We start from the raw sequence: 23,731 nt of genomic DNA, 5'->3' as shown, positions 1-23,731 counted from the left end.
CATTCCTGTATGATGACATCATCATCGTTGCATTGGTTTGCACTCATCTCCTTCCTCCTTCAGCCGCCTGAGCGAGTGCTAAGCGGGAAGCGCAATGTCACGATGGCCGGTGAGTGATTGGTTGACAGATGACAAAACAAGTTTAATTATCAGAATATTTATTTGTTGCTATGGAAAAAAAAAAAAAAAAGTTTTTGTTGCTCTGAAAAAACTAGCTGCCATATTGAGTCAGGTCATGTGAGGTTTTGTCATGGAAACCAGTGGGAGGGCCCTGGAGGGTGTTTCCATGGCAACCAGATGCCGAGGGTTCAAGGAATGCGGGGCCGTCCTCTTTTTTTTTTTGCTTGGATGACAAAACAGGCAAACTGTCAAGTGTTTGCGGATTTCCCTCTGCCCATTCACTCCATTTCTGATGTGTACTAGTGCACTGGTTGTCCTCTCTTACAGGACATACTAGTAAGACTTAATCTTGCTCGTCAGGCCACTAGTGACATTAGAAAGGCAAAATTCTACCAGTAGACTTCTACGAGTTAACATTATGCGCTCCACAAGTAGCGCCGATGTCAACCATGAATCACATGTAGTTGTGCTACTAGTGCGCAAAATGTCATCGGGTCATGAAAGGCACTAGTGGAAAAACATCACTAGTTGGGGAAAAAGTGGTCATTCTATTAGTTCACTGCTTTGTCTCACCAGTGAGAACAAACAGTGTACTAGTACTTGGACCTTAAGCTCAATGTCAAAAATTTCAAATAATTGGCTTGCCAACTTGGGCATACCAGCTGGTAGCCTACTAGTAATGTTTGTTCAACTGCTAATGCCACTTTGGACCAACGTAAGTAAACCTTACAAGTGAAGGTCTTTGTACGAGCATGCTCTTTGCCATGACGAGTGTCAGTACACTAGTAGAATGACTGTGTCTTACTTGTAGTCCCCCCGCCCCCCAACTCTGACTTTTGTAGCCAATTACATGTCACTAGTGAGGCAAAAGAACACACAGGCATGTTGGTACTACTAGTAGAGTCCAGAAGGCTTCTTGTGCAGAACACATGCCAACTAGTCTGGCCTAGTAATGTTCTGAATGCATATTGATGAGTAAGGTTTAATTGCTCACTAGTAGGCCCCAAGTAGCACCAGTGGGGAAAAATGTTTTGAGTACAAGAGAGGAGGAACGGCTAGCACGTGTACCGGTCCAACTTTGGACCCGTTGCTCAATCGATTTTCTGTGGACATGTGCGCCATGTCCCCAAAGCACATGACATCATCATGCTTTTTTGTCTTTATTGTGAAAGGGTGCTACAAAAGTCCACTTCCTGTTCCTGGTAGGCCGCGAACGCCCGTTTCCCGGATCGCCAATGGCAGGAGGGCGGGGCTAGCGGACTGGCGGCCGGCCAATCAGTAGGCCTGCTGGGCGGGGTTGTAGTTGAATGTAGAGGGAACGTGAGGTCGCTCTTCCAATTTGTCGTATTCCAGGTGGAACTCCTGATTGGGGGGGGGGCAGTGTTAGGGAATTTCTGTGCGTGCGCGTATTTGTGTGCACGTGCATGCGTTACCTTGGCAACCTTCCTCCAGTTGAGGCAGTCAAAGAAGTAGTATGTTCCCCTCTCGTAGGCGTTTGTCTTGAGCGACGGTTCCATGCCGGGCGCGCGCGTTATCCACACGCGCTCCTCCTTGTGGTAGCGCCAGTCCCTGTTGAAGCTGACGCACGCACACACGGTGATGCGGTGGGTACAACGTGCGTGCGTGCGTGTGCGTGTGCAGGTGTGCGTCTCTCACAGCTCGACGGCAGCCAGCAGCTGCAGCAGGTCGCCGCCGTTCATGTAGTAAAGGTAAAAGAGGAGATCTTCACCGTAGCGAGACAACTTGATGGCAGCCAGCTGGACGGCAGCACAATGTCAAGTCAAGTCAAGTCAATTTTATTTGTATAGCCCTTAATCACAGACAGTCTCAAAGGACGGCAGCACAATGTCAACGCACGCACGCACGCACGCACGCACACACACAGTCGTACCTTGTCCCGTATGTGGATGTTGGTCAAGTATTCCGACGGCACGTGAAAGTCTGCCAGGGGCAAAAGGCAAACAACAAACTGGAATTAACCGACTCTCCTGCAGGCAGCCGCGTGCGCGCCTTCTAACTGACCGATGTCCTGCGGCCGACACGGTGCCGACGCCCACGGCGACGCAAACTTGGGGTAGAGGTTCCTGGAGGACGACAAGAGAAGATGAGCGACGCGACGCAACGGCCGTGGTCATGGCGGTCGCGGCCGTACTCGGGCGAGTTGAGGTTGAGGCCCAGCGTGGTGAGGTCGGAGCCCAAAGCCAAGTGCACCATGCCGGGGTCCGTCTCGGCCGCCCGGATGAACGTCAGCAGGCCGATCATGCCAAACTGGTCCGTTACCATGCCGACCGGGATGTTGGTCACGCGCCCTGCCGTGTGCACGCACGTGAGTCGCTTGAGGGTGCGTGTGCGGGTGTGCGTGGGGGTGTGTGTGCTCGCGTATCTCACCGTCGGGAAGCACCTGTATTCCTTTCTTGTGCTGGTTGTTGCTGCTCGTCGACACACAACTTTTGTCACCTGGAAACTTTGGACCGTCTGAGTTGGAGGAGAGCTTCCCTGAAGAACTGAGGTTCTGAATGGCGGAGATGACATTCAGCTGTCAGGAAGTCACACGTAGCTTTCCACCGTGTGTGTGTGTGTGCGGGCGGACATGTCTTTATGTGCACTGTCCGTGTGTGTCACCGTTTTTGCGTCGTCGCTGGTGCCGCCGGGGTCTTTGGTCTGGTAGTTTGGGCCCGGGAGTGCTGGGAAATCCTCGTTGTGAATGGAGAAGTCTTGCGACTGCTCACTAGATGGCTTGGTCACCATGCCAACTGCGGGGCGGGATCACAGGTGTCGGTCGCCATGACGATGGTGACAAATGACTCTCTCTCTCTCACCGTAGGGCGCCCGCCCGGCCAGCGGGTTGAGCAGTGGAGCGGGGTTGGCCCCTCCGTCCCTCCGATTGCGGTCGGCCAGCGCCGGGAAGTCGGACAGGTCCAAAGCCGTCACGTTCTCGCTGCCGTCTGCCGACGCCAAGCAGGTCGGCAATGAAATCGTCTCAAATTGTTTTTGCGCAGCGCTAAATGTGAGCCGATCGGCTTTACCTGTGCCGTTGAAAATGTTGAATCCAGGATTCCTGCTTACGCCGAAACCTGACATGCTGACACACACACACACACGCACGCACGCGCGTGTCGTCACATGACCTCTCCTGACTTGCAGGTCAAAGGTCAGGCGGTACCTGTTGATGGTGAAGGCTTGCCGAGACTGTTTGGGCATTCCGATGATGCTGGGCGACGACCTGCCGGGACTCCTCCCCCCGGCCCCGCCCCCTCGTTCTCCACCCATCCCGATGGGCTGGCCGGCGGGGCCGCCCACCTGCTGGTGGTGGTTGAGGACGCTACGGCTGTTCGAGGGCAGAATCCCCCTGCCGAGACACGCCGAGGTAAGAGCGCTGCGCTTTTGCGCACTTGTTTTCGGCAAGCAGTTGTCACGACGCTTTTCTTTTTCTTATTCTGCAACTGCGACCGCAATTGTTTTGAATTTGCGACGTCGCGTCACATGGCAATAAAAACAATTTGATGATTTGCGAATCACGTTCAAGCTATCTTGAATTGAATACGCTCCAAAGACAAGATATTTGATGTTCCGATTGAACTTCAAATTTTGGGCTGCGACACGTTCACGACCGGATCATGTTTGCCACTCTGCGTTACGTCAACATTCAATAAACATTTGGGAAGTCGCTGGAATTCTTCCCCGTTCTGGCTTGACGCTCAGCTTCAGCTGTCGCCCATTTTCAAAGGAGACGCACCCGCCATCTTGGACGACGACGCCACGCTAGCTTGTTGTAACACGAGCAGAATGTGCTCCGCCGTTGGCTTAACGGCCTCACGGTTCTGAGGTGCACGGTTGGATTTCGGCTCAGCCTTCCTGTGTGGCCTTTGCATGGCGTGCTTGCATCGTTTTCTCCGGTTTCCTCCCACGTTTCAAAAACATGCATGCGAGGTTGTGTGAGCGCTTGTTTTGTCTTTTTGTGCTCTGTGATTGGCTGGCAACCAGCTTGGGGTGCGCCCCGCCTACTGGCCGAAGAAGGCCGGGATGGGCTGCAGCACGCCCGCGACCCTCGTGAGGAGAAGCGGAACAGATCATGGATGGATGTTTTCATTCACGTTCTAACGTGAATAGAATTGCGCTTGTACTTTGGATGATTTGTTTGGGCCACGATTGTTGCAAGGTGCGGCGTACCTGCTGGGCGAGGGAGGCGTGTGCACGGCGCCACCGGCAGGGGTGCTGGCGTGAGCGCTCAGCTGTCCGCCGGCTGGCTGACTGAGGCCACTTCGACTTAGTGGAGGTGGCGCCGCGTTGCTGTTGAGGCCGCGCATGGGGAAGCCGAGCGCACCTAAACACACCGCAAACGAGAAGAACAATCGGCATCTTCGTTGTGCTTGATCTTCTTGCGTGCTAAGTGGTACTTTGCTTCTCCATTCCCAAAACGTGTTCACGTGTTAGCTTCATACATAGATGTGAACGCTTCTTGCTGGCGACCAGTCCTTTCTTGCTCCAGCCAATGATGTGAAGCGGGACGGGTCGTGGCAACTTACTCTGAGGTCCGTAGAGACTTGTTCCCAGCTGCGACAGCTGTGCCGGGGACGAAGCGGAGGATGAGGCCATCACCTGAAAGACAAAAACACCTCGCTGATGTCCGCCGACCTTGATGAGGTCATCGACGGCGCCGCTTACGTCTTTTTCGGCGCGGTGCAGCGGGAAGACGGACGGCTGGCTGTAGTAGAGGCCACCCGAGTCGTCGGCCGCCGCGTAGTCGCCCTCCAACCCGGTCTCCATAAACTTCTTCCGGTTTGCACCAAACATGGCCGCCGTGTCACCTGGAACAAACCCCGCCCGGCAAAAAAAATCAAATAAAGGCCTCTACTCTGGGGCGGCAAAACCGTCGTAGATGCCAAAAGATGTTATGTGAGTGAAATGACTTGCTGACCGACTAGTTTTCATTTGTTGTTTTCAATCTCTGACTAATTGCTTGAGGATTTTATTCTGCCTCTGGATGCTGTTTATTTGGTTTGCACCGTCAGAAAGACAAACAAGGCAACACTTGGGGCGCGATGACCGCCAATGCATTTGGGGTCATCGGAAACCTCGAAACACTCCATAGCTGGCGGAAACGGGCTCGGTCATGGTTTGCAGGTCAGCAAGTGCCCTGGCGCTTATTGTTTAAACATGGCGGCGGGGGACTCACCTGACGCACGTAGCGGTCAGGTGACAAGGTGGGCGTGGCTTGTTGACTCATGCGAGGACTTGACGAGTGAGCATGCTCGCTCACAAACTGGAAACGTGCACTCCAGGCTCAAGGGCTCCCCAGCGAGCTTCGAGGTGAGCCACGTGGCAGTTTAGTATGTTATTAGTCTCTAAACCTTCAAAGTTGGCGCCGGGCGGCTGCGTGACGTGACGCGACGCGCGGCATTGTCGCACACGGCTACCGTTAGCCACGAAAGCTAACGTCATTACTTTCCCACGTCGGTAGGCGAGTCAGTAGATTAACTCATGTTGTCATCTAGTTTTAAGGAGAGCTCGTTAAAGTATTTTTGAAGAATGACGTCACATCGGCAGGCATCTTCTCGACTGACACTAGAGTCTACAACTGTTAGCATTGTGGCTAAATGAAGCTAAAGCAACTCGCGGTTTTCGGACGAGTTGCGGCACTATCGTGTGAATTAACTGCCTGAGTGGAGTTGGATCAAAAGTTCTCGAATCTGCTGTTTTTCTTGCAATTTGGACCCCTGCAGCTCGACAAGAGCAACAACAACAACAAAAGGCTCAGGAGGGCTTGTGGTGGGTGAAGGGTCACCGGGGCGGAGGCGCGGAAAGCCCCCGCAGGTTCAATGTTCAGTCGGTGCACTCCAGGAGATAGACAAGACAGTTTGGAGAAAGCTCAAACATAGATAGATCTTTAAAAAAAAAAAAATAGAATTCAGAGCTTACCGCATCAATCTTTCTTCACCGCTACGTTTCAAGATGGCCGACATTGCTTTGCGGATTCAAAGCATGCTGGGAGTTGTAGTTGGATTGGGACGCCACTAATTTCCACGCGATCCTAATTTTACTCTTTCCCATTCTAATTGAGACCATTCGAGTCTACGAAGGAATAGAATAGTATGGAGTAAATTTTATACATTGTTAATTAAATGGAATGTAATACTTGGACTCACGTATAATTCATTAAAATGTGTTACAGTACAATATTAGACCTTAGTAGCATAAAGTTCATTGGAGTAGAATACATGAGAAAAGAATAGAAAACATTTTCACTGAACTGGGGGGAAAGGAGCAGAATATGTTTGAGTAGAGTTGAATGCGGTAGTTGAGTAGAATGCAGTGAAATATGAAGTACAATAGAAGAGAGAATACAAAAAAGTCGAATTCAATAGAGGGGGACGAAAGCATCATGAAAAATGTCTCTTTAAAGGGAATCTCCACCGTGGCGGCGCCTCATAGGTGGTGGCCCGCCTCAGATCGAAATTATGTTTCCCATTTATTTCCAAGGCAACATTTTTGTTTCATTTAAGATTAAAAAAGGTCATTGACTAAGAATCAAATTAAGGAAACGGAATCAAATGGTTTTCATGTAATCAATTCTACGTGTGCGTGCGAGTGTGTGTGTGTGTGTAAACGGTTGACGTTTGAAGAACTCGCAGGACGGATGCGACCTTTAGCCTTTTCAAGAGCTTCACCTAGTGGATGCTAGATGAAATGCACAAAAACCGAGGAGCAGAGTTGGCAGTGATTTTTATTCAATCGATAATCAACATTTGAACAGACACGACACGCACTTTTTTTTCACACCCATTTGGCAGCGTCGTTTAGTGGGTTAGGCCTCAGGAGCCATGAATTAAAGGGACCGGACAGGACAGGAACGGGGGCGCCCAAACATGCGTGTTGCATCTTGCACTGACCAGGGAGAACATGCACACCAGAAGACCAAAGACAAACGGGAAGAGCCAAAGGGAGAGCAAGTGCACACATTTGTTTCTTTTCTTTTCTTTTGACCCCTTCCTGCTTCCACTTCCATTTTTGAAACGATATGCCTAAATTGTCAGTCAGGGGCCACAAAAACTGGCTGCCCTCTGTGAGGGGCCAATTGCTATTCCCGTCCATTTGTGGATTGGATTACTATTAGGAAGCACTTTTATGGTGAAAATGTTCAGCCTCTTTGCATGTATTGTGCAAAAACGCATCATGTTCGATGACGTCCGCGTCCTTCTTGCATAGCAGCATCATTGTATGTGTCAAATGTTGCCCAGTTGGCATCCATTGCAGCCTGGTCATTCCCCCATCTGTGGTCCCTTCTCAAGGTTTCTCACTTTTCCCCTAATGAGGTTTTGTGAGTTTTTCCTCGCCCTCCTGGGGGTTAAGATCGGGAAAGTCGATTGTGGCTATGGAAGGCCCTTTGAGACTGTCTGCGATTAAGGGCTATACAAATAAAATTGACTTGACTTGACTGACACTTTCATTGTGAAAATATATTCCATTTAGTGCATTTTTATTCTGATAATGTTCACCACTGTTGAACTCTGCTGCTTTTTTTGCAGCCCTTTTATTGTGAAAATATATTCCTTGTTTGATGACTCCTTTGTCCTTTAACTTTGAAAAATTCCCGTTTGAACACTGTTGCTTTTTTCCTCCTGTAGCACTTGTGAAAAGTCTGTCCATTGTGCGGTTTCCTTCGACTTCCTTTAATGTGAAAATATATTCCATATTGCATGACCTGTGCATTTTTTCGCCATACTTTTATTTTCCTAAAATATTTTCTGTTTGACCACAGTCGCTCTTTTATTGTGAAAAATCTTGACCTTTTCTCTGCGCTGTTTCCTTTTTGTTCGTTTTTTTTGGGCCGCAGCAATTTGATCTCGTCGCGTCCACTCGCTTCATCGACACTTTTATTGAGGGAAAGAATACTCCATGTTTAATTCAAATGTTTCTTCTCAACGCTGCTTCATTTTTCATCCGTACTTTCCTTGTGAAAATCAACTCCAACTGTCCCTTTTTATCTTGTTTGAGCAGAACCGGTTCCGTCTGGGAAGTTGACAGCGGTTGACGTGCGGGACCAGGAAGTGGAAAGGAGGTGGCCGCATGGCACAGAAAGCGTCTGAAAATCACACGGGTTTTTGGAACGTAGCAGGTGCGTGGAAACGCCTCATGCCGACCACGTATGGCTTTTAGAAAAACAAGCGAGTCCATAGGATTTTTTTTTTTTTGTGTGTTTGTTTCTGACGACAGCCACGGCAAGGCTCCTCCTCGTCCTCCTCGTCGGCTCAAAGGCACGCAGGTCCGGAAGGGGCAGGGCGTGCAGCAGGTGAGGGTTCAGAGGTCATCTGCTCTGCAGGAACGCACAAGCACACGTATGTTGAACATATCGCCCGTGTCTCGATTCGTTTGTTCAAATGGAGCTCACGCGGGCTGCATTTGATTGAACTGCGCACGGCGACCGCGCACCTCGACGCGTCTGCCACGCCTCCTCCCCTCGTTCAAACGAGCTCTCCTTTATTCTGCTCTCCTTCTCCACGTCCGTCTGCTGTCCACGCGCCGACCCGAGTGGATTTCGATTGAAGAGCGATGCGCTCCACTCGCCTCCGTTCGGTGTTACTCGATTCGACTCTTTTCTGCTGCATTTTGTGCCACAATCAACTTTGCTCGGGCACTCGTTCGGTCTGTTCCGCGGTGCGCTTCGGCATTGTTCTGGATTCTACCACGCTCTGTCCTCGACGGGGCTACTCAATTGGAATCTGGACTCTATTCTCCGACTTTATTGTATTTGTGTTGTCCGATTGCCCTCCACCACTTTGGACTCGATCGTACGCCCCACCCCCCTTTTTCTCTTGTTTTTTGGAACGCTCTCGCGCGACGACTCGTCTGGTTCGTCCGGCTCCTTTTCTGTACTGGATGGCGTCACATCCCCCGTGCGGTTTTGGCCCCTCCCCCGTCCATCTTCCTGGAAGTTAATCCGCGGCGTTGCGGCAGATGGCGGCGTGTGCGTCGGGCTGCCCGCGTGCCCGCCGCCTCCGCCGCGGCCGGCGTGCTAGTTATGAATGATTGCACGCTCCGAGGCATTAAGTTGGGATCACTTTAATCCGGCGCAGCATATGCAAGGCCTGCTGGGACAAATCCAGCGTGACCCGCCGCCTTCCCTGCTTGGCTTTCACGCCAGCGCTTTGCAAACACCTCCATCGTTCCCTCAAAAGGCCGCAAAGCTTTTGGCTGTGGTTGAACTTTTTAGGGAGTCGCCAGTCTAACGTGTTGACGCGAGGCCTCAACACGTTAGTCCAGTACCTTCGTCAATTGTGTGTTTGCCCGAGAACACTTGGACAGCCGAAGCCCGGATTTAAACCGCCAACCCCTCGGTCGCTGCGTGACCCGCTGGAGTGAGCGACGGACTGCCAGCGTCTCCGCGCGCAACCAGAACGTTTGCACTTTGGTGCCGCTTTTCGCTCGTCGGCCATGTTGTTGTCGCTTGCCGCCGGTGTGTTGTTGAGGTGGCCGCGTGCGCGTTAAAAGGCGGTGGGAAGAAAAGGATCAGGGGGGCGTGAAAGCAGGACGCAAATCAACGTGGACGTTATCTGAGTTTCTGCATGAGCGCTCGCCATCATCGGCCTGTGCCGGAGGGGGGGGGGGGCGCCGCCGGGTGACGTGACGCCCGCTAATTATACATGACGATGAGCTGGCGTGGGAAGGACAGAACGTGACGGCCGACTCGCTGCCTGCCTCGGTGCGTGCGTGCGTGCGTGCGTGTGTTGTTGCGCAATTGGTTGTGTGCATTTGATTCTTTTTGTTGCGTGCGCATGTCATTTTTGTGCACGTGCACGTGCACGTATATGTGTGCGTGTGTGAGAGACCGGTGATGAATCAAAGCTCACTTCTGCCAGGCTAAACTGTTTGCTTACATAAGAGTGTCATTGTCGGCCATGTTGTCATTTATGATGCATCCCCAAGGTTTGATGATGTCATCGATCCATGATGTCACGCCACGATGACATCATCGGGGCTGTTTGTCCTCCATTTTCTCGAGCGGGATCTTTGTGAGGTTGCCGCCGAAGACTGCCACCCCGTGTGCGTGTGTGCACCCGTCCGTCTTATGTAACTTGCTCCTCGTGGCGTGGTCTTGACTGCTTCCAGCGCTTCCCCAACCCTGACAAGACCAGCTTCCAACTCACAAAGGAAGTGGACACGAGCGCCTCTGGGTTGCACATTCTGCTTCGACACACTTTAACACTTGCGCGTGTACGTGGTTGTTGGTTACTTGGTTGTGTGTATGCGTGTGTTGGTGTAGAGTTGTCTAGTGTGTTCATGCTCGCGGAAGTGGTTGTTGGTGTTGCGAGACGGTGTGGTGTGTGCGTTTCGATGAACGGCGTGCGCATAGTGGAGATTATGGAAATAAAGTGAGGGATTAAAGCCAACGCACTAACGCAGTTTTAGTGTCGGCAGCCAAACGAGACGTCGATCGCTCGACAGCTTTGACGAGATATTTTTAAGGTTTCTAATCTCCCGACGCGAGGCGTTCAAGGACACTCATCGCGGTACGAGGTCGCCACGCGCCACACGTCTTTATTTGCGTTTACGTCAAAGTGTTTTGGGCGAGGAGGAAGGTGCGATTAGGATTGCGTGTGGCTGAACACGTGATGACACGTTATTAGCGTGTATCCATCTGTCATGTTTGTGTGCGTTGAGGAGTGTGAAATGTGCGGCTCTTGCGCCAGCATGGTTGCCGTGGCAACGCTGCAATTAAAGCGTGAATTGAAATGAAAGTAATCAAAGACGCGGGGGCCGAGGTGTGCGTCCCTTTCTGCTCGGCCGCGTCCAGATGCTGCGCCGCTGAACCCATCGCTGCGTCCCGTCGCCCCTTTGCCACTAAAAACGAAAGCACCGGTTAAGATGACAAAGTTCACCGTGGTTGGTCGCCATTCCACGGCCAAGGAAAAGAAAGACCGGATCGACATTTGGGGGAGGGGGACAAAGAGGGAATTGAAGAAGCAGCAGCTGGGGGACTGCGAGTCGGAGGAAGGAAAAGTGGGCCGAGGAGGAAATGGCATCGAGTCAAAGTCGGAGCAACGCAACTCAAATGTGGACTTGAAATCTCTTGCGGTTTTTTCGGCGACTGCGTTGGCCAACGGTCGAGTCGTTGGCGTGTCACCGCGAGGCGTGCACTGACCTGGTATGAGTCCCGTCGACGGGATGGCGTATCCACGGCAAACCTGAGAGGAAGGGGTCACGCTCGTGCACGAGCGCGGTCAAGTGTTGCAAATCCAAACGGTTGTGGCACGTCTACAAGTCGGTTTCCCGCGTGTCCAGGCAGAAGGCGTACAGCGAGCTTTTCAGGTCCAAGCCGCTGTTGGCCTTGCCGCCGACGGGCGCCCCGGACGACGGCTCTTTGGCGCCCTCGGGTCCCGGTGCGCCCTTGGCCTCGGGCGGCGCCGGCTCGTCCTTGAGCGACGACTGGTCCTGGTCGGTCTCGCGGTGGTAGAAGTAGTTGAAGTTGGACACGATGACGGGCACGGGCAGCGCGATGGTCAGCACGCCGGCGATGGCGCACAGCGAGCCCACGATCTTGCCGCCGACGGTGACGGGGCGCATGTCGCCGTAGCCCACCGTAGTCATGGTGACCACGGCCCACCAGAAGGCGTCGGGGATGCTGGAGAAGTGCGACTCGGGCTCGTCGGCCTCGGCGAAGTAGACGGCGCTGGAGAAGAGGATGACGCCGATGAAGAGGAAGAAGATGAGCAGGCCCAGCTCGCGCATGCTGGCCTTGAGCGTCTGGCCGAGGATCTGCAGACCTTTGGAGTGGCGCGACAGCTTGAAGATGCGGAAGACGCGCACCAGCCGGATGACGCGCAGGATGGCCAGCGACATGGCCTGCTGGCCGTTGGGATGCTCTTGGCCCTGCTCGGCCAGCTCGGTGCCCAGCGTGATGAAGTAGGGCATGATGGACATGATGTCGATGATGTTCATCACCGTCTTGGAGAACTCGGACTTGCTGGGGCAGGCGAAGAAGCGCACGAAGAGCTCAAAGGTGAACCAGATGACGCAGGTGGTCTCGATGATGAAGAAGGGGTCGCTGAAGGTCAGCGAGGGTCGGGCCGCCGTGCCGTTGTCCGGACGGCCGCCGGCCGGCAGCTCGCGCTCGTCCCGGAACTCGGGCAGCGTCTCCAGGCAGAAGGTGATGATGGAGATGGTGATGACCAGCACCGACACGATGGCGATGCCGCGCGCCGGGCTCGAGCTCTCCGGGTACTCGAAGATCAGCCACACCTGCCGACAGACCGCCGCAGCGTTTAGTCCGGAACGTTGCGATCGTCTGCGTCCTCGCCAAAGTCTTGCTGCCGAGGACGCCGGGCCACGCCGACTGGATTTTTTTTATTTATTTATTTTTGCGCACGAGTCACGCGACGGTGTTGCGCTTAAGAGAAACGGCGGCCGCGCGGAGCTTGTGGCCGCTCGCCGGGATGGGCGGCGTCAGCTTTGTAACGAGCCCATTTTCATCCGCGCTGTCCGGGAAACCTCGAGCGACGGCGACTAAGACGCCTTTCGGGTACTGCCGACCTTTGTGACTTTTGCGAGACTCGCTGGAACGTTTCGGGCGGCAAATGGTGAACGCGTTCAATATTCGGACCCGATTATCGGAGGACAATCGTAGAAGATAAAAGATGGTCTTTCGGAAAAGCGGCTCAAAAACAACCCGATCGTCTCGCGTGCCGACTGAGCCTTGGCATCGCGGATCGCTCCGGCGGCACCCACCTGCTTCTGGAACTCGTTTCGCGGCAGCGGCTTCTCCTCCTCCTTGATGAAGCCCTCGTCCTCGCGGAAGCGCTCCATGGCCTCCTCGCCCAACTGGTAGAAGCGGATCTCGTCGGCGAACACGTCGATGGACACGTTGACGGGCCGGCGGATCTTGCCGCCCGACTGGTAGAAGTAGAGGATCCCGTCGAAGCTGGGCCGGTTGCGGTCAAAGAAGTACTCGTTGCGCAGCGGGTCAAAGTACTTGATCCTCTTGGCGGGGTCGCCCAGCAGCGTGTCGGGAAACTGGTTGAGGGTGCCCAGCTGCGTCTCGTAGCGGAGGCCGGCGATGTTGATGAGGACGCGCTCGTTGCTGTCCGAGTCCAAGTCCAAGTCCAGGAGCTCGTCGTCAAACACGTGCGGGCTGTGGTCGGCGCGCAGCAGCGCGTCCACCGCGTTCTCGCTGCAACTCAGCGCGCTGTTCATGTCGTTGATCCTCCATGCGGGCGGAAGATGAGGAGGAGGAGGAGGCTGCTGGTGCTGATGATGAAGAGGCGCGTTCACTTCCTTGCCCAAGTCGTCCATGAGCGCCGAGTGGAGCTGCTGCTGCTCCCCGTTGTTGGCGCCCCCGTTCTCCTGCAGACTCACCAGAGCCACCTCCATGGCCGCCGCCTGGCACGCTCGCTCGCTGGCTGGCGCGCGCGGCGCCTCACGCGCACTTGTTGACGGAGCCCGCCGGCATCCCGGCAGATGCGAGAGGAGCAAGCGATGACGACGAAGCCCCGGCACGAGTGGAGCGAGAATGCCACGGCGCCAGAGAACGCGGTCTCTTCGCCCCCGCCCCCGACCCGCCCCCACGTGCGCGCCGCTCACTCTTTGGCTCGCTTTTCTCCCTTAATTCACGTTTAGCTTTTGCTTTTTAAAATCAACCAACATCTTCGTGTCGTCCTCGTCGGTTGGGTTCAAGTGGGAGAAAAACGATTCGCTCATGCAAATCAGGCCCGCTGATGTCCTCGTCATCTTATATAAGATGACATGCACGCCCGTGCGTGCGCATCGCTCGTCTTTGTGCTGCTTGGCAGATCAGCGCGCACGCACGCACATGCGCGCAGCTGAAGGCTGCGGCTCGTTTGATGGCGTTTTACCCACAATGAACTTCTTTGCTTGAGAATCTCTGGCTCACATTTGTCTTGGACGCTGGCCCTTTAAGAGCGTCCAACCTCAAATATACTCAGTCATCCAAACTTATACTGGACACACACGCACGCATACACAGTGACCTATTTAAAAGGTTAGTTTCTTCGCCCTGCGGTCGGATTAAGAAAACAAAGCATGAATGCTATATTTATCCCTTTTCCTTATCTAATGCAGCAACCTGATCGTGATCGGCATCCTCCCTTGGATTAACCAACACTGCCCTCACCACACACACACACACACACACACACCACAACAGCAACGTGAGTCGTCGGTGGCCCACAGGCAAAACCATCCCCACAAAGGAGGCGACCATGAGGAGCTTTTGACAAATAATGTAGCGAGTGCAGCATTTCCCAGCACACACAAGATGTGTGTGTGTGTGTGTGTGTTTTGGTCCTCCGGGGCAGCATGACACAAGGCTGCTTTAATTCAGGCTGACAGGCGGTGAGTTCAAGTCCAGTCAGAAATCACACACTCAAAATGATGTCGTTTGAGAAAGTTTTTTTTTTTTTTTTAATGGTTTGCCATCCGCCATCAGACTTGACCATATTTGGGCACGAGCGAGAGAGGCGGGTGTGCAAACGCCAATTGCGCCCAGTATTGGGCGCCTGCAAAGGCTGTCGGTACAGCACCGAATTTTTATTTATTTATTTTATTTTTGCAAATAAGTTTAATTATTCAATTTAACTTAAATTTCACATGTAACGTATACCCCTAAATAATTATTATCAATCAAACTTGCTGAATGCGTTGCGACATCCCAAATCCAAAGAAATTGATTTGGCGAGTGCTTGAGTGTGAACTCAAACACAAAAAGATGCTGCCGACTTTTGGATGATCTTTGCGAACATTATTTGCGTTTGTCGTTTGGCAGGTGGAAGCTGCAGCCGTTCGAGTCTTTCTGGACGCAAGATGGGATGGAGGCGGTCACCATGGCAACAGGTAACCGCTAACAGCTGGCGCACGATCGGAGGTGCTGGCTGTCAACTGAGGGCCATCGCGCACCAGCACGCGTTCGCTTGAAGTGTTCACTCACTGTCGCAAATTAAAAAAAAAAAAAAAAAGGCCTCCATCAGTTACGCAGGCACAGCCGTGTGCACATTTTTGAGCGGCAGCGACAGTTTTGTCCAAGCACCAGTCAAGATTTTTTTATTTCCACGGCGCCCCCTCCCACTTGACGATCGTCACTCGCGGAGGAGAAAAAAAAAATTGTGAGAGGAGCCTGTGAGCGAGCGCGCGCGTTGCCGTTAGCTTAGCACGTGGTGCGTGTGTGCTGGATGAGCGCTCAAGTGGAAAATGCGAAAGCCAATCGGCTCTCCGCATAAGACGACCCCCCCCCCCCCATCCTGCTACAGAGTTTGTAGAAGCCCTTAGAAAGATTTCTCACACGCACACACACGCAGGAAGTCCACATGACGATTTCAAGCCTTGTGTGGCTGCGTCCAAACATTGAAAAGGTCTTCACTTAATTTGAACTCAGCCACACGCGTGCGGCCGCTCAGAGGCAGAGTCCGTCACTTCCCGGTGAATTCTTGCCAACGACCAATCAGCAGCCAGCGTCCGGCTGAGGTGGGCTTTTGCCGTTCACTAACGAGAAGAAGCGCGGCGCGACGTAGGCTGGGAATGCGTGCCGCGGAGCAGCCTTCGCTCGGGGCCCGTCTCCATGGAAACGAAGGCCAGAGTCGGAAGCTCAATTCCGAGCTTGCGTGCGGTCGAGGCGTGCCGGAAGTCGCGGCATGCGGCCGTCGAATTCGGATTGGGACCGAGTCGTCGTGTTGTTGTCGCGCCATCTCGTCACGTAACGGATTGTCGTGACGCAACAGTCGAGCGCCGTCGCGAGCGCAATTGGTGTTTGCCGTCCGTTTGACTTTTGGCATCTCCGCTTTCCTCTGCCATGACAACACACTTGTTTCCAAGCGCCATGATCAGATCGCCCACAGCCGTGACTCGTGACACGTGACGGCCGCGGAGGCGCGCACGAGCCAGCAGGCGGCGCCATTGTCCCGTTTGTGGGCGCTGTGCTGCTGCTTTGTTCACATGACCTTCATGCTGGTGGAGTTATGCAAATGAGCAGAATGGGGGAGGGGTTATGCAAATGAAGACGGTGATGTCACGCAGAGAAGCAAAACAAGGAGCAGCACGTGAATAATTCATGTGAGAACAAGACACCTCACTTTCCACATGCTGCCCTGCTCAGCATTTGGAACGCTTTGACGATGTCTCTTTAGCTTAGCTTAGTTTAGCATTTGAGCATGTAGGAAGCAAAAGTGTACAGTCCAAATCAAGATCACCTGATGGACTTGCTAGATTGTTCCTGTGTTAGCTTAGCATTTGCTAACCTTTTCGTGCCACCATTTTGTGTGCTTCTTGTTCGCGGTGCTCGTCACTTCAGCTTGACACTTCTCACTCAGTCCACGCTGGCGCGCCGCGCTTATTGCTTCTAAAATGTCTCTTTAGCATTTGGCATCTTGTCTTATCTTAACTTAGCTTAACATGGTGCAAACTGCCAAAGAGCTTCCGGTCCAAACGGACCTCGTCGGACTTTGTGATCCGCGTTGTTAGCTTAGCATGCTTCGGTGCCCCAAAAATGATGTTGCCAAGAATAGCTCACACGCGTGTTTGAAGGGCAAATTGTCCGCTCACTTTTCCACGTGTGCTAAAAATAGTGGTGACTAATGAGGGGGTCTGTTATATAAGCCGCCTGTGCCTTTATGAATGGGGGGGGGGGGGCTCACCACAGCTGCTGCGTGCAACGTCGTTGGAGCGTGTGCGACCAAGATGACTTTTTGTACGCTTCACAACACGCGTGCGTCACTTTTGCTTGTCATCGGGCCACGCGTGTGATTGGTCGCCAATAACAGGATGAATCCAATCGCTTGGGATTGGTCGTCTGTGGCCAGTTGCTACTCATTTTCTCCTGTGAGACTTCCGACGCCAGACTTACTTTGTGCTCTTTCAATGTGGGATTAAAAAAATTGATTTGGTTGAATAATTGCAAACAATTAACAAAAGTATGAGAATTGATTATTTTATTGCATGAAATGTTCCTGCACATTCTTGAAATGATGAATGATTCTAATTCTAAATGAAATGAAATTTGAGCAAGAGGAAAATTTGACTGCGTTTATTGCAATGCGCAGTTTTTGTTTTATTTTGTTCAATGACGTCGGTAACATTTGAAAAGAAAAATTATTAATTGGTTTCAATAACTTCATCTTTTATATTGTCATTCATTGTCATTTTGGAACGATGATAGTTTATTTATTTGTTTAAGTAATCTGCTACTTTAAAATAAAAAAATCATAATTTAAGACGAATGAATGAGCTCTTTGTCATCTTTTTTTGGGGGTAGGGAAGTAAATAAATATTGAAATCATGATCAATCAATTCGGAACAAAATGAGCCTAAATGTATTCAAATCAATTGTCGATCTCGATTTGCAGAAATGAGCAAAGTGACGTTCTTTCGAATGAAGTCAGTTCGGAATAATTGACGCTTTGACTTTTTAGAATGGTTTAAGGGTCATCTGCCGTTGCCATAGCAACATGGAGCATATTTACTGGGCGATGAGGAAGCCAAGTACTCTTCTGCTCTTTCGGGCTTTTCCTGTCCCTCTCACTCTCTCCTTTCAGCTCCCTTTCGCTTTCTCTCCTCTTTGTCATTATTTCTTTTTTCAGGCTTGGTCTGCCTCTTTCTGTCTCCTGCGTCTGTCCTTTGCTTTCTCTCTCTCCCCCAATCTACTTTTCTTTCTGTGGTTCTCTCTTTCTGTTTTGCTCTCTCTCTCTCTCGATCATTCTGTCTTTGGCTGACTTTTTCTGGCGCCTCTCTCCTTCCCGTCCGTCTTTCTTTCTGCACTTCTCATCGTATTGCTCGCTCACTCCATCACTCCCTCTCTCCCAATCTCTTTTCCTGTTGCTCACCGTCTTTGTGTGTCCCTCTCTCGTTTTTTCTCAATCTGTCCTTCTGTTGTTCACGCTCTCGTCTCTCTCTCGCACTCTCCCTCCCTCCAAGGCGCCAAAAGCATGTCTGCATTGCGTCGAACACCCTCGCCTCCCCGACCCCCTCCCCCTCCTTCGCCTCCTCTTCGCCGTCCTCACCAGCACAGTATGCTTCGGATGAGCCTGCCCGTAGCCGCGTTCCGCTGACGGATCTTCTTCTTCCGCTTCCTCTTCTCGGCGGTCTTCTCCTTGCGACCATTGCGCTCGTCCCAGAACGACGGCGATGCCGCAGTGCGGGCGCCTGCGGGCGGCATGCGGCTCCGTCATTGGCTGGCGCCGGCGGGAGCAGGAAAGCGACACCTGGACGACGCGCCGCCATGAATATTTCATCCCGCCGAAAGACGAGCGCGTCCAGCCGATCTGCCGCCCGTGACGTGACAAAGATGACGCCGACGGCGACGATGGAGGCTCAGTAGGAGCCCGCCGCTCGGACCGCGCGCTCCCTGGTCGGCGCCCACGCCCCACCCCGCCCCTCCGCCCGTCTCCCAGCCCCCAAGGTCCCCCCCCACCCCCCACCCCCCAACCCCGTCAGGATGACGGTGGTGTCGGCCGACAACGCGGACGAGAGCGCCACCTTGCCGGGTCACCCGCAGGACGAGGAGTGCGACGGGCACGAGTGCTGCGAGCGCGTGGTCATCAATGTGTCGGGGCTTCGCTTCGAGACGCAGCTCAAGACGTTGGCGCACTTCCCGGACACGCTCCTGGGGAACCCCAAGAAGAGGATGCGCTACTTCGACCCGCTGCGCAACGAGTACTTCTTCGACCGCAACCGGCCCAGCTTCGACGCCATCCTCTACTACTACCAGTCGGGCGGGCGGCTGAGGCGGCCCGTCAACGTTCCGCTGGACATGTTCTCGGAGGAGATCAAGTTTTACCAACTGGGCGCCGAGGCCATGGAGAAGTTCCGCGAGGACGAGGGCTTCATCCGTGAGGAGGAGCGCCCCTTGCCGGACAAGGAGTTCCAGCGGCAGATCTGGCTGCTCTTCGAGCACCCGGAGAGCTCGGGCCCGGCGCGGGGCATCGCCATCGTGTCCGTCATGGTCATCCTCATCTCCATCGTCATCTTCTGCCTGGAGACGCTGCCCGAGCTGAAGGAGGACGCGGGCGAGCGGCGGCGGGTGGCGGCGGCGGCGGCGGCGGCCAACGGCACGGCCGCCCACCGCGCCGACATCCTCACCGACCCCTTCTTCATGGTGGAGACGCTGTGCATCATCTGGTTCTCCTTCGAGCTCCTGGTGCGCTTCTTCGCCTGCCCCAGCAAGACGGCCTTCTTCCGCAACATGATGAACTCCATCGACGTGGTGGCCATCATCCCGTACTTCATCACTCTGGGCACCGAGCTGGCCGACGACTCGGACGACAAGGGCGGCGGCGAGCAGGCCACGTCGCTGGCCATCCTGCGCGTCATCCGGCTGGTGCGCGTCTTCCGCATCTTCAAGCTGTCGCGCCACTCCAAAGGTCTGCAGATCCTCGGCCAGACGCTCAAGGCCAGCATGCGCGAGCTGGGCCTGCTCATCTTCTTCCTCTTCATCGGCGTCATCCTCTTCTCCAGCGCCGTCTACTTCGCCGAGGCCGAGGAGAAGGAGTCGTACTTCACCAGCATCCCCGACGCCTTCTGGTGGGCCGTGGTCTCCATGACAACGGTGGGCTACGGCGACATGTACCCGGTCACCATCGGCGGCAAGATCGTGGGCTCGCTGTGCGCCATCGCCGGCGTGCTGACCATCGCGCTGCCCGTGCCCGTCATCGTGTCCAACTTCAACTACTTCTACCACCGCGAGACGGACGGCGAGGAGCAGGCGCAGCTGCTCCAGGTCAGCCAGAGGAACTTGGCGGCCGACCGCGACGACGCCTCCTCGCTGCTCAGCAAGTCTGAGTTCGCCGACGTCGACAACAGCATCGACAACTTGCGCGAGGCCAACCTGCGGACCGCCAACTGCCTCGCCGCCCCCGCCAAGATGCTGACGGACGTGTGAGGCGAAGGCGGCGTTTCCTGGTTGTGGGCCGTTCTCGAGGCGGCCGTCATCGCACTTTCTCAGCAGCTCAAGACGCTCCTTGCTCGGGGCTGGGCAAACTTTGGTTGATTTTTTTTTTTTTTTTTTTTTACAAAGAAATGAAACAATTCCTATCATTTACAATACTAGACTTGAATACTGTTTAAAAAAGAAAATACAAAATTGTTAACTGTACAATTGTTTATTTTTATTTTTTTTATTTTGCATAAATCCATTGACAGCAATGAAAAAAATATAGAAAAAAATTAATCTAATTTTTTTTCATAGTTACGCAGTGAGCGAGATTCATTCAAATTTGATTTCGGTCATTTAAATGTGATTTCCTCATTTAATAAAATACTAAATTGTTAAATGTAAACATTTTTGTTTTGGTCATTTATTTTCAATAAATCCATGAGCCAATTATTTAATTTAAATAATTCCACAAAATACCTCAACTGTTTATTTAAAAAAGATAATGCATTACATTGAGGCTGTTCGCATTGATTGTCATTCGTTAGGTAATTGTTTAATTTGATATAAAAAAAAAAAAAAGATTTATATGCTGTTAACGGGTTATTTGAGATGAACAAAAAAAGTTTGAAGAATTGAAATACATGTGAAATATGTCAGCTTTAGTTTGGTCATAAAATTTTAGCAATTTCCACAGAACGGTCGTCGCTCGGGCTCGAATAAACAAATTATTGCATCAAATAAAATAGGAAATAAATAGATGGACCGTTTGATTTTGTATTTAACGATGTTTTGAAATAATCTTTGCAATCAATTTGTGGTCGAAGTTCTTTTCCATCAACGACTTTTTGGGGGCGTCTTTCTCGATCTGACTTTGCCCAATCTTGAGCTGATATCAGCTTGTAAATAAAGCGAAGCGTCGCGCGATCTTGCTTGTTGGGCTACTTTCTATTTTTAGCAGACAAACTCCCGCCAGCTTTGCAGCTCAAACGATTGTGCGGCTCGCGTTGACGATTGGGAGGATGCGTGGCCCGCGACCGCCGTGAAAACGGCGCTTTTCGTCCGTTATGCTTCCTCTTCATCGTCGCGCACGTTCAGTGCCTTGACCCTTGACCCCGGGCTCACCAAGTGCCTTCGCCGCCACCTTGTCGTCGTCATCGTGGTTGCGGGTGCTCCGCATCTGATCGACGTCGTGGGACGTCTTTTCATGGACGTGACTCCGCCGTTTCAAAGGTGCGACACTGACGGACAACCGTCTTGCCGAACGTTTGACGAATGACAAGACGCTCTTTGAAAACGACGGGAGTAGGTTTTCACCCGTCAGTGGCGGACGGGCGTTTCGCTAACGTTTTTCTTTTTTTTCAGAGGGACGACTGAGGATTACAATTGGGTTCATTCCCAAAAATGACGACTGACAGACCGGCAACATTTCGGAAAATGCCCACCGATGCCGCGTTTGTCATAGCAAGCCACGTCCCCGAATACTCCGAATAGTTTTGTTCCACGTGTGCGTCGCAGATTCCTTCGCGGATGCATTTGTTTGTGGCGCTGAGCTACGTTGCCCAGACGACGCTTTGAATAAACTTGCCGACGAGCCACTCATGTTCTTCTTCCTTCCCGTTTGTGCTCTCGGCGGAACCGAAAATAGTCGAGCGGGCCAAGCAGCTCCGCGCGCCATCCAGAAGTCGCCGTGACCTCCGTTAGCACGTTAGCAGCACCGAGACGGGAAGCCAAAATGGAGACGGCGGGACAAGAGGAGGGAAACTGCACGGAAGCAAATGAAGATGGACTTCAGAAAGAAGACAAAAAAAAACAAAGCTCAAATCGTTGAGCTTTGACTTGCGAAAATAATCCACTCAGCCAAACCTGAATTGCATGGAAACGCATTTCTTACAGTGAAGCCAACCAATTATTTCAAGTTGTCTGAATTAAAATAGTTCGGGTGAAAAAGGATTTTGTTGACGTCCTAAGATTGAGCCACGAGCAGCAACCACGGCAACAAGTGCTCCAGGAAACACAACTCAAGTCACCTTAAATTCTGAACACGATGGATGATGAACGATTTTCCCGAATTATTGATCTTTCAATTCTCTCCGCTGTTGCTGATTGAAGACATTATTGATCCTGGAGTGTTTCCGGCCGCAGCAGAAGGAGGGCAAGCGCGACTTGTCGCGACTAGGCGGTTTGTCGTCTTCAAAATTAGAAAATGGATTGGCAGGTAAGTTGCATTGGAATGCAATATTATCTGGAGGAAAATACAACTCAGATAAAGATGAGATTTACTATCGTTAACTTGTATATGATGAATAGATTTTTCAAAGGTGCTGCTGGCTGAACACTTGGAAAGAGCAAAATCGCAAGACTTCAAGGAAAGGCTAATGGAGCCGTCGAAAGACTTCGGAAGGCGCTGCTGTCGGAAAATGTTTGAAATAGACTCGAGCCTTTGTGTTTGTACTTTTGCCTGTTCATGAAAGTTTTTAATATGACTGTTTTCCATGTTTGTTTCTACAAAGCCCACTGCGGTACTGTGGCTCCGCTCTGATTTACAGCAGTCACTGTACTTCAATCCGCCGATGCAGCTCAAGACTTTGGAGGAAAGAAGATGAATGCTTGAGATATATTAACTTTCTCCTGTACAAATCACAAGCAACCAAAGTATTGTAAGTTTCTAGATGATGCAACAAAAGACAACTGGCCGAGTCTGGATCGTTCAAGGGAACAACGGATAGCATTCATGGATTGACCAAAAAAAATGCATTTCGTGAATTTTATTGTACCTTAATGCACGATCGTACGCATGTCTCCTGATCTATCTTGGAAACATGTACAGCTGGAGATTGCCAATTATTTTAGGTTACTTTGTAGGACATCCATTGGCTGCCATTAAAATGGGGAGTGAAGCTAAATCGACTTTAAAACCATACATTTAAATATTTGTATATGTGAGTATGCTGACGTTCCTGATAACAGTTAAGTTGCAAACTAAAAGCTGCCGAGAAGTACTTCCGCTCATCGAGTTACCCGTCGAGGTCGTCGCACGCCGCGCAAAAGCTGTTGGGGGCAGCAGCAACACTGGCGACAGGTCATCCTGCAACGCCCCGCGCGGCCTGTTGGGGGCAGCAGAGGCGAACGTGCTCGCGTTTAGTGAATCCTGCCCTCATGTGGACGCTTTTGCCACTGCTACCTCGTGATGACTGCCTCAAGTAAGCGGTTCAAACCTCGGCTCTGTCCCTTTGTCTAATTGCAATCTGCCTTTAAATTGATATTCTTGTAATAAAGTCAATGAAATCGCTTTCCAAATCCTACGCACAGTTTATCTATGAAAGCATGACATGAAAAAGTTCAAGATAGACATTGCGCTATTTTACTCCTTTTATTCTGTGCATCATGAAAAGTCTCATCGATTTCGGCATTGCTAATCTAAAAAAAAAAACTTCTAGAAAGATCTATGATAATTGAGCTCGATTTAACCAAATTTGATATTTAAGCTGCACACCGAACAAACATTTTAGGACACGTCTCAAATCGCACAAAGACAAAAACAATTGACATTGTAATAAATCTCATTCTGGTGCAGGCTTAACATTTTCTGGTAATAGAGCCACTTTTTCTATTTTACAAACACCTCTGACCTTATTTCCTTTTTTTAAGTCCCATAGAAAATCCAAATGCAAAAACAATGATGGCGTGTGCAAAAATTAATTTATTCATTCATTTTTGTTTCGTTGTGATATAATCACCCTG

The 23,731-nt window shown here is 51.8% G+C and overlaps 3 protein-coding genes and 1 long non-coding RNA gene across 11 annotated transcripts; 2 read left to right on the top strand and 2 right to left on the bottom strand.

Moving 5' to 3' along the window:
* Positions 1 to 141: 141 nt before the first annotated feature.
* LOC148341016 (CCR4-NOT transcription complex subunit 2-like) lies at positions 142 to 6,092 on the bottom strand. 2 transcript variants are annotated; one of them, XM_088281315.1, is made up of 15 exons: positions 6,040 to 6,092; positions 4,786 to 4,928; positions 4,647 to 4,719; positions 4,291 to 4,444; positions 3,284 to 3,469; positions 3,147 to 3,202; positions 2,940 to 3,065; positions 2,743 to 2,873; positions 2,509 to 2,632; positions 2,273 to 2,429; positions 2,143 to 2,204; positions 2,012 to 2,061; positions 1,777 to 1,877; positions 1,554 to 1,698; positions 142 to 1,482 (listed from the first exon to the last, which is right to left on the bottom strand). In XM_088281315.1, the coding sequence occupies exons 2-15, from the start codon at positions 4,912 to 4,914 to the stop codon at positions 1,396 to 1,398; spliced, it is 1,581 nt and encodes a 526-aa protein (XP_088137441.1). In that variant the 5' UTR covers positions 4,915 to 4,928; positions 6,040 to 6,092; the 3' UTR covers positions 142 to 1,395. The 2 variants fall into 2 exon arrangements, with proteins under 2 accessions (XP_088137441.1, XP_088137434.1); XM_088281308.1 differs by having other exon boundaries at positions 2,940 to 3,202.
* Positions 5,333 to 23,680, top strand: LOC148341013 (uncharacterized). Of its 3 annotated transcripts, none has more exons than XR_015839752.1 (5): positions 5,333 to 5,430; positions 8,119 to 8,236; positions 8,335 to 8,410; positions 14,897 to 14,964; positions 21,636 to 23,680. It is a non-coding gene; the product is annotated as an uncharacterized LOC148341013 (long non-coding RNA). The 3 variants fall into 3 exon arrangements; XR_015839755.1 differs by lacking the exon at positions 5,333 to 5,430 and adding an exon at positions 5,502 to 5,889; XR_015839754.1 differs by lacking the exon at positions 5,333 to 5,430 and having other exon boundaries at positions 7,906 to 8,236.
* LOC148341015 (potassium voltage-gated channel subfamily A member 5) lies at positions 7,594 to 14,527 on the bottom strand. 5 transcript variants are annotated; one of them, XR_015839746.1, is made up of 3 exons: positions 12,844 to 14,527; positions 9,996 to 12,357; positions 7,594 to 8,434 (listed from the first exon to the last, which is right to left on the bottom strand). XR_015839746.1 is itself a non-coding variant. In XM_088281327.1 (2 exons), the coding sequence occupies exons 1-2, from the start codon at positions 13,483 to 13,485 to the stop codon at positions 11,374 to 11,376; spliced, it is 1,626 nt and encodes a 541-aa protein (XP_088137453.1). In that variant the 5' UTR covers positions 13,486 to 14,527; the 3' UTR covers positions 9,165 to 11,373. The 5 variants fall into 5 exon arrangements, 1 of the variants encoding a protein (XP_088137453.1); XR_015839748.1 differs by having other exon boundaries at positions 7,594 to 8,429; XR_015839745.1 differs by having other exon boundaries at positions 11,261 to 12,357.
* On the top strand, positions 18,395 to 20,123 carry LOC148341014 (potassium voltage-gated channel subfamily A member 1-like). Its single transcript, XM_088281357.1, has one exon. The coding sequence runs from the start codon at positions 18,554 to 18,556 to the stop codon at positions 19,994 to 19,996; it is 1,443 nt and encodes a 480-aa protein (XP_088137483.1). The 5' UTR covers positions 18,395 to 18,553; the 3' UTR covers positions 19,997 to 20,123.
* Positions 23,681 to 23,731: the final 51 nt, after the last annotated feature.

This window comes from Idiotropiscis lumnitzeri, chromosome 2 (assembly GCF_059441095.1).
Source record: "Idiotropiscis lumnitzeri isolate Australia: NSW breed Sydney's pygmy pipehorse chromosome 2, RoL_Ilum_1.0, whole genome shotgun sequence".
Classification (NCBI taxonomy): Eukaryota; Metazoa; Chordata; class Actinopteri; order Syngnathiformes; family Syngnathidae; genus Idiotropiscis; species Idiotropiscis lumnitzeri.
Note: the sequence above shows the minus strand (reverse complement) of the source record. Positions and strands in the feature narration are given on the sequence as shown.